At 51.5% G+C, this 10,590-nt stretch overlaps 1 protein-coding gene across 1 annotated transcript; it reads left to right on the forward strand.

Annotated features, from left to right (window-relative positions):
• Positions 1-867: 867 nt before the first annotated feature.
• On the forward strand, positions 868-4,988 carry PPP1R14A (protein phosphatase 1 regulatory inhibitor subunit 14A). Its single transcript, XM_053604676.1, has 4 exons — positions 868-1,205; positions 3,238-3,318; positions 3,838-3,870; positions 4,775-4,988. The coding sequence occupies exons 1-4, from the start codon at positions 1,005-1,007 to the stop codon at positions 4,901-4,903; spliced, it is 444 nt and encodes a 147-aa protein (XP_053460651.1). The 5' UTR covers positions 868-1,004; the 3' UTR covers positions 4,904-4,988.
• The last annotated feature ends 5,602 nt before the right edge of the window (positions 4,989-10,590 follow it).

The raw sequence follows: 10,590 nt of genomic DNA on the forward strand, positions 1-10,590 counted from the left end.
AGTCTCACTTTATTGCCCTTGGTAGAGTGCTGTAGCACCTCAGCTCACAGCAACCTCCAAATCCTGGGGTTAAGCAATTCTCTTGCCTCAGCCTTCCAAGTAGCTGGGCCCACAGACGCCTGCCAGAACACCTGGCTATTTTTTGTTGCAATTTGTCGGGGGCGGGGTTTGAACCTGCCACCCTCAGTATATGGGGCAGTGCCCTACCTACTGAGCCAAAGGCACTGCCCTTGTTTTGTTTTTTGAGTCAGAGTCTCACTTTGCAGCCCAGGCTAGAGTGCAGTGTCATCACAGCTCACTGCAATCTCAAACTCATGGGCTCAAGTGATCCTGCTACCTCGGCCTCCCGAATAGCTAGGACTACAGGCAAAAACAACGACAAAAAAAAGATGACTGTGCCCAGCGATTTTTTCTACTTTTAGTACATACAAAGTCTTGCTCTTACTCAGACTGGTTCTGAACTCCTGGCTTCAAGAGATCCTTCCCTCCTTGACCTCCCAGAGTGCTAGGAACACAGGCGTGAGCCACCATGCTTGGCCTATTTGTTGAATAGAATCAGTAAATAAATGAACAGAGGATGGATGGGTGAATAAGAGAATGAATGAACTAATCAAAGAAAGTTCAAGTACTGTGGTTTTGACCTTCCCTTGCAGCAAAGGCAGCTCGGGGGCTCCTGCACCGTCTCCCGCGGCCACCAGAGGGCACAGACAGACCCAGTCCCCTCTAGTGTCTGTCCTCGAAACCCTGCCCTTCCCTGGGATCCAGGGGTCTCTCAGACCCTTCCCATACCTGAATGGGACAGGTCTGCTAGCTTCAAGCCAGCGCCCCGGCCTGCCCGCCCTCACGCTGCAGTTGGGGAAACTGAGGCCCGGGAAGGGAGGGGCGGGACCGGTGCCGGCAAGGCTGAGTGCCCGCCCCCGGCCGGCCCCGCCCCAGCCCGTAAGAAGCTCCCTGGGCGCCCGGCGAAGGCTCACAGCGCGGAGCCGGGGCGGGCCAGCACCGGGATGGCAGCTCAGCGGCTGGGGAAGCGGGTACTGAGCAAATTACAGTCTCCATCGCGGGCCCGTGGGCCGGGGGGCAGTCCCGGGGGGCTGCAGAAACGACACGCGCGTGTCACCGTCAAGTATGACCGGCGGGAGCTGCAGCGGCGGCTGGACGTGGAGAAGTGGATCGACGGGCGCTTGGAGGAGCTGTACCGCGGCAGGGTGAGGCGGGAGGGAGTGCGGGGGCGTGGGGTGGCTCGGCCAGACAGAGCCTGGGCGTCAGGGCCATATGCTTTCGGGGTCTCCGTGCACGCTTGCTGCTGCACTTGCAGCTGGGTGTGCACAAGAGAACACACGCTCCAGTGGCTGGCTATCTGCACCCGATGGCACTTAGCTTGTGGACAAAGATACAAACACACACACACGGGTCCCCAGAGATGTGGCCAAAACCTGGGAAGGGTTTAACATATGGGGGTGAAGAGGAAAACTGGGGAGCCAGAAGCACCACGTCTGTAGAAAGAGTAGAGGGCCGAGTGTTTTGGGGACAAACACAGTCATGGTGATGGGGGCCATACAGAGCATGCAGAGGAAGCAACAGCCTACACGTCTGTGCACAGTGAGGGAAGCTGTGACAGAGGCAGCAGCCATACACAAACTCACAAGGACTCACTTAGAGACACAGCCACGTCCAGACACACAACACTACAAATACACTCGATCAGGAAGTGACTCAAGTTACAGCTGGTCACAGATACACAGCCGGTACAAGCTGTGTGACATATAGACAATACCAGCTGCCATAGCTACCCTTGGATACAAAATGACTTAAGTTACAACCATCCCTTATCTCCTAAAGAAAAAGCTACGGCCACCTACAAAAATAATGACTGGTGCTACAGCCACTCAGAGACGTGAAACAACAGAGAATGTACAGACTCCCAGACGTAAAACTGCGCAAGCTGTAGGCACACACGGACAGGCAATGACGGGAGCTACAGCTGCCCATGGGCCACAAGAGCATAAACAGCAGCTATATCTCTTGCTGTGTAGGCTACAGGCAAACACAGGTGCTCCTTCCCTTGAGCTCTCTAGTTGAAGTGACACGTTCTATGACACACACGTACGTACTGCTAAACACTGTCACAGGTACCTGAGGGTCATGGCAATGCACAGACACACCCAAACACAGGAGACCCACTGTGACAATGCTAAAAGTCATACCCCTTCTACATAGGGATAGGCACACATGTGGGCTCTTTCATAAAGGTGAACAAATCCACTTGCTAGTGGAAGGTGGTGTTCTATGAGGTCATCTCCAGATGGTGGGCACTATAGCTAGCCCTGGTCACATGACAACCCAACAGACATACCCAAACCAGAGCCACAGACCTCACACCTGTAGGGTCATAAATGCCACATACCTCTGCACCTTCAGCCTGCCCTGGACCCTTGGCATCAGGCTCTGGCCCGTGAGCAGAAATTCACATGGGCGTGACCACTCATGAACCCCCCAACCACCCAGTCCTGAAGCTGACAGCAGGACTTTGGGTCAGGGAGAAAAGAATCTGTAACCACAGGATCTCTTGCTCCAACAGCTGGGTCCTGTCCGTGGCAAGGGTACTAAGCCAGCCTGCATTTGGGCCACTGTCCCTAAAGGACACACTAGCTATCCCCTTCTTGGCAGCTCAAAGTTGGACACATGACTTATCCCACCCACCCACCCTGGGGGGCCTGGGTGATTGCCCCCATGGACTCATCAGGCTACATTTTGGCCCTGGGGCTGGGCCCAACTTTTCTCTCCTTTCCTATCCCCTGGGGAAAGGGGCCGCCCCAGCAGGCTTCAGCCTGCCAGGCTCTCCTCCCCCGCACCTAGTGCTAAGACTTTTCCTTGAAAGGGCAGAAGCCAGCCCCTCTCCTGAATCCCAGAATCAAACATTCCAAGACTCCACCAGGCCTGTTTTCCTCTGTGGGAACCGTGGCCAAGGGGGAAGACCTGTGCCAGCTCCAAGACTCCCAGGACCCAGGGGCCCAGCATCAGGCTGGTACAGGGCCCCAGGCCTCCTTCAATCCATCTGTCACCCCTCCCCCAACACCCAGATGTTCTGGGCTTGGTGGTGCTGTCCCTGACTGCCACTCTGCTGCTCCAGAACCCGCCAGCTGGGCTCTGGGACCAGTGGGGCCCCTCTGGAGCCCTGGACAAAGGCAAGGGAGGGAGAGAAGGGGACCCTAACCTCCCCTCCCTTCCTCGCCTTAGGAGGCAGACATGCCTGATGAGGTCAATATCGATGAATTATTGGAATTAGAGAGTGAAGATGAGAGAAGCCGGAAAATCCAGGTAGGTGGGGGAAAGCCACCCTCTAATCCTTCACTTCACACCTAAAAATAACAGTGATAGTTAACAGGGTTTTTGAGCACTTATTATACACCAGGCACTGGTTCAATTGCTTTTCACTTATTAATTCATTTAATCTTCATAAAACTCTGTAAAGTAGGTGCTCTTATTTATCTCCATTTTCCAGATGAGGAAAATGCGGCCTAGAGAGGTTTAATTACTTGCCCAGGGTCACTCAGTTTTGAAGGAGCAGATCTGGGAGCCAAACCAAGCAGTCTGGCTGCTGTGTCCTTGCTCTTATGGCTTATGCTGTGTGACCTTCTCCTCCTCTCTGAATCTAGTGACTTAACCCTGCTCTCAATAGCTAAGACCCTCAGACTGTGTTCCTCCCTTGAAGCCAGGTAGGCAGTCCACCCTGGAGTCTGACTTCCATTTATCTTGCTGCCTTGGGGCTTTTGGGGAGAGGGAAGGGGCTGGAGGGGAGTAGGTATTAATCACTTACTTTTTTGGGGGGGTGTTTAGGGACTCCTGAAGTCATGCACAAGCCCCACTGAGGTGAGTTTTCCCTCTCCAAATACAGACCCGGTTCTGGCCTTCTGTACCCTGATGGGGGAGGATGAAGCTGGCCATGCCTGGGACAGGCAGAGGGAACTCTGGAGAGCCCTATCTCACTCACAGCTCTTTCTGGTCTCCAGGGATGTCCTTTGTCATCTTCCTCGGTGTCTCTTTCCTCTTTCTCCTCATCTGCTGCTGGGGCTCCATTATCTCCCACCCCCTGGGAAGCTCCCCCATCTGCTCCTATTGCTGCCTCTCTTCTGTGCTCCTTCCTTGGGCCAGGATGCCAGTCTGTCCCCCCATTCTGCCTCCAGCACCCCAGAGCTCCCTTCCCTGCTCCAGAAGGGCCTCCCCATCCTTCCAGGCCCTAAAGCTGACCAGCCGAACCCTCCCACTTCCTTCCCTGCTTTAAAAGGGAAAAATATTCATGTTTCTCTAACCAGCTTTGGGCAGCCTGAGGGACAAACGTCACTGTGTGTCTGTCTACCCTGGAACCACATCAGGCCTCTATCTCTGGGGACTCTCTTGGTCTCTCTGCTTCTCTGTGTCCTTCTCTGCCCCTGTGTGACCCTCCCTCTGTTCTGTCTCTAGTCTCTGTTTCTCTCTTCCTCTGTGGCTAGGTCTCAGGCTCTGCTTCTGGGTCTCTGTCCCTCTCCCTTTCTCTCTTCCTCTCTCCTCGTTTCCCTGTCACTTCCCCACATCTTTCTCTCCCTTTGTCTCTTTCTCCTCTTGGCTCCCTTTTTCCTCATCTCTGTCTCTCTCTCCCTCACTTTCTTCTCTTTAACCTCTAACTACCCCCCTGCTCAGAGAGCATGGGGGGCCCAGGGCAGAGGGACTGAGCTGGACCGGGACAGGGGGTGCTCCCACTGCTCCTGTGTCCTCAGCACCCCCACCCCACGTTCAGGACTTCACCCAGGAGCTGCTGGTGAAGCTGCGCGGCCTCCACAAGCAGCCCGGCCTCTGCCAGCCCAGCCCCTCCCACGACAGCAGCCTGAGCCCCCTCCAGGACCGAGCCCGGCCTGCGCGCCCCTGACCTCCCACTTCTGCAGCCCTTCCATTCTGCCCCCAACGCCACCCAGCTTGTTAATAAGTTGTATTTAATGTTTCTATAACAATGATATCGCGTGGCTGTTCTTCTTCTCCCTAGTTACTGTGGGCCTCCCCCAAGCTCCCCCCAGCCACAACCTCCCTCCTCCTGCTGTGTCTTCATGTCCCAGCACCACAGCTGGTCCTGCCAGATGGAGAATCACTCCTCCTCAGCCAGAGAGCATGAGAACAGGCCCTGCTGACCCGGCGCCCTCAGGACTCACATCCTGTCCTCACCTCCCCCCAGCCTGGGCCCAGTCCCCGCCAGCAGGGACCCTGAGTGTGGGTGGTGATCAGGGCTCCTGCGGGAATGACAGCCCAGATCCCTGGGCCAGAGGAGGTGCACATGACCAAATGTGGCTGATAATCACAACACAAGTCATCACCCTGCAAACAACTCGTTCATCCACCCCTTGACATTTATTGGGCAGTTATTGTGAGTTAACAATAACTCAGTTATTGTTACTGAGGTTATAGAGATGAGCATAAGGTGGTTTCTAGCCTCAAGATGCTCACCCACTAGCATGGAGAAGGGCCTGAGAGCAGAGGATTAGAGCAAAGTGTGCTGAATGGCATAAGATACTACAGAGCCCTAGCTGGGGAGGAAGCTGCTCACTCTTGGGATGGTAAAGAAATCAGGGAGGGCTTCCTGAAATAGCATTAAGACAGGGCTTTGAAGGATGCATAGGAGTTGTGTGAAATGGCTACCCCTGTCTGAGGACTATGAACTTGTGGGTGGAGGGATTGATTTCAGGGAAGAGCCAGGCAAGTATAGATATTGGCAGGACTATCCACCAACCAGGATGGACAACGTGCCCCAGTCCTGGGTCAGGGAAGCCCCCTACTGAACCAGGATTAATCCTGTCATGCTGGGGCATGGAGAGCTCTGGAGAGTCCCAGGGAGAGGGACTAGGCCATCAGAGGTGGGTGGTGGAGATTTACCAAAAACTGTGGAAGTATTTCAACATTTGAATAACAGATCTGGTTATACCTGTGGTCCCAGTTGTGTGCCATCAGGAGGTGGAATGGGGCTGTGGCAGTGCTTAGGCTTGGGGTAGGGCCAGAACCGGGGCATATCTTCTGGGATATTTCACCCCCGGACAAAGCACATCTCCCATCTCACCTGTCCTGACTGAAGTTGGGCCCTAGGCTCCCATCACTGCCTTGTGCCATCTAGCAGCCCGCCTGGATGAGGTGCCAAATCCAGGGGTCTGAGCTCCCATCCGGTAGGAGGAGAAGATGCTCTTCAAAGGGAGGAACTTCGAGGAGTGCCCAGGCTTGTCCTTCAGGTGACCTTGCTGTTCCTTCTGCAGACAGACCTCAAAAGCTTTCAGTGCCACCTTTCCTCCACACAAATGCGTAGAAATGTTGAGATGAATGAATTGTTCCTCCTGGCATCCCAATGCCTAAGCCCATGTCCCAGAAAACCCCACTTGAACCTCGAGGACTATTTCCACTTCCCTCTCACAGAACCTGTTTTTGGTTCCTCATCTTTGTGGGGGCAGTATGTGCTCAAGACCCAGGTTCTAAATTCCTGGGTGTGCCATGTGTTAAATCTCTCAGTATCCTCATCTGGGACATAGGGACTTTGCAGATGAGGAAACTGAGGCCCAGATTAGTGATGTCACTTTCCAAAAGTCACACAGCTGTGAAATGATGGTGCTGGGCTTCAGTCTTGGGCATTATGACTCCAGAACCCAAATATTTAATTCCTACACTATAGTGTCCCTATAAATCATAGTATCGATTATTATTCTTCAGTAGTGGGAAGAGATTGACTAATTCATACTAAGGTGTTAGTGTCTGCTCACAGCCCTCTGAGATATCTAATCCAAAGGGCTATACAGCAGGCGGCTGTGGCTAACTCCTATAATCTTAGCACTCTGGGAGGCCAAGGAGGGTACTTTGCTTGAGGTCAGGAGTTCAAGACCAGCGTAAGCAAGAGTAAGACCCTGTCTCTAAAAGCAGCCAGGCATTGTGGCAGGAGGCTGTAGACCCAGATAGTTGGGAGGCTAACGCAATAGCCTCTCTTGAGCCCAGAGTTTGAGGTTCCTGTGAGTTCCTGTGAGGTTGCTGTGACACCACAGCACTCCACCAAGGGCAACAAAGTGAGACTCTGTCTCAAAAATGAAATAAAATAAAAATAAAGGGCAATACAATTAAGCTCAGCGCCTTTAGCTCAAGCAGCTAAGGTGCCAGCCACATACACCAGAGCTGGCGGCTTCGAATCCAGCCTGGGCCTGCAAACAACTACAGCCAAAAAATAGCTAGGCATTGTGGCAGGTACCTATAGTCCCAGATACTTGGGAGGCTGAGGCAAGAGAATTGCTTAAGCCCGAGAGTGGAGGTTGCTGTGAGCTGTGACGCTATGGCACTCTGGCACTCTACCCAGGGTGACAGCTTGAGGCTCTTTCTCAAAAAAATAAAAGGTCAATACAATTAAATGAGAATGAGGCTACAGCACAAAGACTAGGAAGAATGGTGGTGCCTGTAACTCAGCGGCTAGGGCACTGAGCCACATACACCAGGGCTGGTGGGCTCAAACCCAGCCTGGGCGTGCCAAACAACGACAATAACAACAACAACACAAATAGCTGGGCGTTGTGGTGGGGGCCTGTAGTACCAGCTACTTGGGAGGCTGAGGCAACTCCTTAAGCCCAAGAGTTTGAGGTTGCTGTGAGCTGTGACAGCAAGGCACTCTACCCAGGGCGACATAGTCTCTGTCTCAAGACTATGTCTCATAGACTCTGTCTCAAGAAAAAAGAAAAAAAGACTGGGAAGGTACACCTTAGTGGTTAAGAGCATGGGCTCTGGAGTTACTGCCTGGATTCAAATGCATCTGTGTGATCCTGAGCAAGTCACTACAGCTCTCTGTGCCTCAGTATCCACACCTGTAAAATGAAGATGATTATAACAGTACCTATTTCATAGGGTTATTGTGAAGTTTACACACAAACCGTGGACTAGGATCAGGCACATATTAAGCATTGTCATCAGCCTTATCATTGTGGGGAAGGGGTTCGCCATTAGTTACTGCAGCCACCATCCCTGGCTAGCAAGATGTGCCTTGGGAACACTGAATCACAGGCCTTCTGATACACAAAACTCTGATACACTGTGTACCTGACCTACCACCCCCGTGGTTGTCTCCCCACTCTCTGGCTCTTTGCCTCCCATGGTCCGCTTCCTCTCTGCAGCCAGATGACGCTTAGTCTCATTCTCACCCTTGTCTCCATCCACCCCATTCCCTCTTCCTCTTTCCTCTGAAGGTTTTTTTTTTTTTTAAGAGACAGAGTCTCACTTTTATTGCCCTTGGTAGAGTGCTGTGGCGTCACAGCTCACAGCAACCTCCAACTCTGGGGCTTAGGTGATTCTCCTGCCTCAGCCTCCAGAGTAGCTGGGACTACAGGTGCCCACCACAATGCCCGACTACTTTTTGTTGCAGTTTGGCCGGGGCTGGGTTTGAACCCGCCACCCTCGGTATATGGGGCTGTTGACCTACCCACTGAGCTACAGGCGCTTCCCTTGTTTTTTTTTTTTTGAGACAGAGTCTCACTATGTTGCTCTCAGTAGAGTGCTGTGATGTCATAGCTCATAGCAACCTCAAATCCTTGGGATGAAGTGATTCTCTTGCCTCAGCCTCTCCAGTAGCTGGGACTATAGGTGCCCACCACAATGCCTGGCTATTTTTAGAGATGGGGTCTCACTCTGGCTCAGGCTGGTGTCCAAAGCCTGAACACAAGCAATCCTCCCTCCTCAGCTTCTTAGAATGCTAGGATTACAGGCATGAGCCACCATGGCTGCCCAAAGGTTATTTTTTAAAAAACAAATAATTTCTGAGTATTGTTCCAGTATTTCTGCAAATCAAACAACTGTGACCCTATATCCCATTCCTTTTTGTACCCATGAGGCAGACATCCTGAACACTACCCTTCACTTTGCTTTTTTCATCAAACACCCCATCCCAGAGGTCCTTCACACCACCACCTTCCGCTTCCCTTGGCAACCCTACCCCATCCTACCCCCGCACCACGCTCTGCCATTTTTCTGCCTTTATCTCTGTCCTGCCTGTCCCTCGCTCACTCCAGCTCCTTCCCCATCCCCACTCCCGTCCGCCCCATCTCCCCTGCAGGACCCATGCCACATTCCTCCCGCCGGGGCTCTCCTCTCCCAGAGGCCCTCATCCTCAGTGACATTTACCCTTAATCTCAGAGAAGTGTCCGTGAGCGTTTTATCAACGGAGTATCCTCCCCACGGTCCCTCTCCTGTAACCTTATTTATTTTCTACATTGAATTTATTACACCCTCAATTGATCTTTATCTATTGATCTAATTGATCTACTTCCCCCCCCTCCCTCCCGTCCCCGTCCTTCAGAATATTAGTGCCTGGCCTGCCTCCCTGTATTCCTAATGTCTGGATCAGCGCCCAGAACGCAGTGGATGCCTGCCCAGTAGCAGCAGCGCCCCCAGGTGGCCACACTCTCCACGTTCTGCAACCCTCCTTGTGTTGACGTGAGGCCTCAGCGTCCCCTTGTGGCGTGTGAGTTGGTTTGAAATCCCACCTGAGAAGCCAGCTAAGGGAGCGCTTACCCCTGGTGGCTGACCCACGTTTAGTCAAAAGAGCAGACCCCAGAGATTGAAGCTACAAAGTACTCGCCCATCTTTATCTCTGATCAACAACAGAAGCTTGCTAAGCAGTTGACAAATATTAGAACAAGGCTTGCTTGGATGATTGGTACTAGGAAGTGGCTGAAATGTTTTAAAAGTACTTTCCCCCCTCATAATGAAACAGGGCAGGAAAGCTTTTAGTGAAGAGTTTATCATGGTTGATATAAGATCAACCTACAAAAAATCAATATCACTGTACTAACACTGTAATAGCTAATTAAAACATAATTTTTTAAAACTGTGCTGATCTCAAGAGCAAGAAAAATGATGAAGTATCTAACAATTGACTTAATCAAGGATGCATAAGGCCTTGATGGAAAAAAAACATTAAAACACCAATAAAGGATAAGATGATAATCTGAAAAATGAATCATCTGTGCCCTTGGATAGGATATCATAATATTATTCAGGAGTCAATTCCCTCCAAATTAGCTGATCAATTCAGAGCAATCTTAATTAAAATTGCAGAGAAGTTTTTTTTAGACACTTGATAAACCTATTCTAATATTTGTATGGAGGAATAGAAATGTTAAAATAGCTAAATTAACATTAAAAAGGAAAGGGTGGCTGGGCAAGGTTGCTCACACCTGTAATCCCAGCACTTTGCAAGGAAGGTTGAGGCAGGAGTTCAAGACCAGCCTGGGCAAAACAGTGAGATCCTATTTCTATGGAAAAAAAAAAAAATTGGCAGGGCATGGGGGTGCATGCCTGTAGTCCCAACTACTAGGGAGGCTAAGGCAGGAGGATCACTTAAGCCCAAGAGTTGGAGGCTGCAGTGAGTTCTGATATTACCACTGTACTCCAACCTGGGTAACATAGCAATACTCTGTCTCTCAAAAAAAAAAAAAAAAAAAAGAGTAATAAAAACAGTGTGCTATTGGTGCAAGAAGAATAGATGAATACACCAAAGGGACAGAGCAGAGTATACTCATGGACATACACGCTCAAGTATGTATAGGGGGCATA

The sequence above is a fragment of the Nycticebus coucang genome, chromosome 10 (genome assembly GCF_027406575.1).
Source record: "Nycticebus coucang isolate mNycCou1 chromosome 10, mNycCou1.pri, whole genome shotgun sequence".
Classification (NCBI taxonomy): domain Eukaryota; kingdom Metazoa; phylum Chordata; class Mammalia; order Primates; family Lorisidae; genus Nycticebus; species Nycticebus coucang.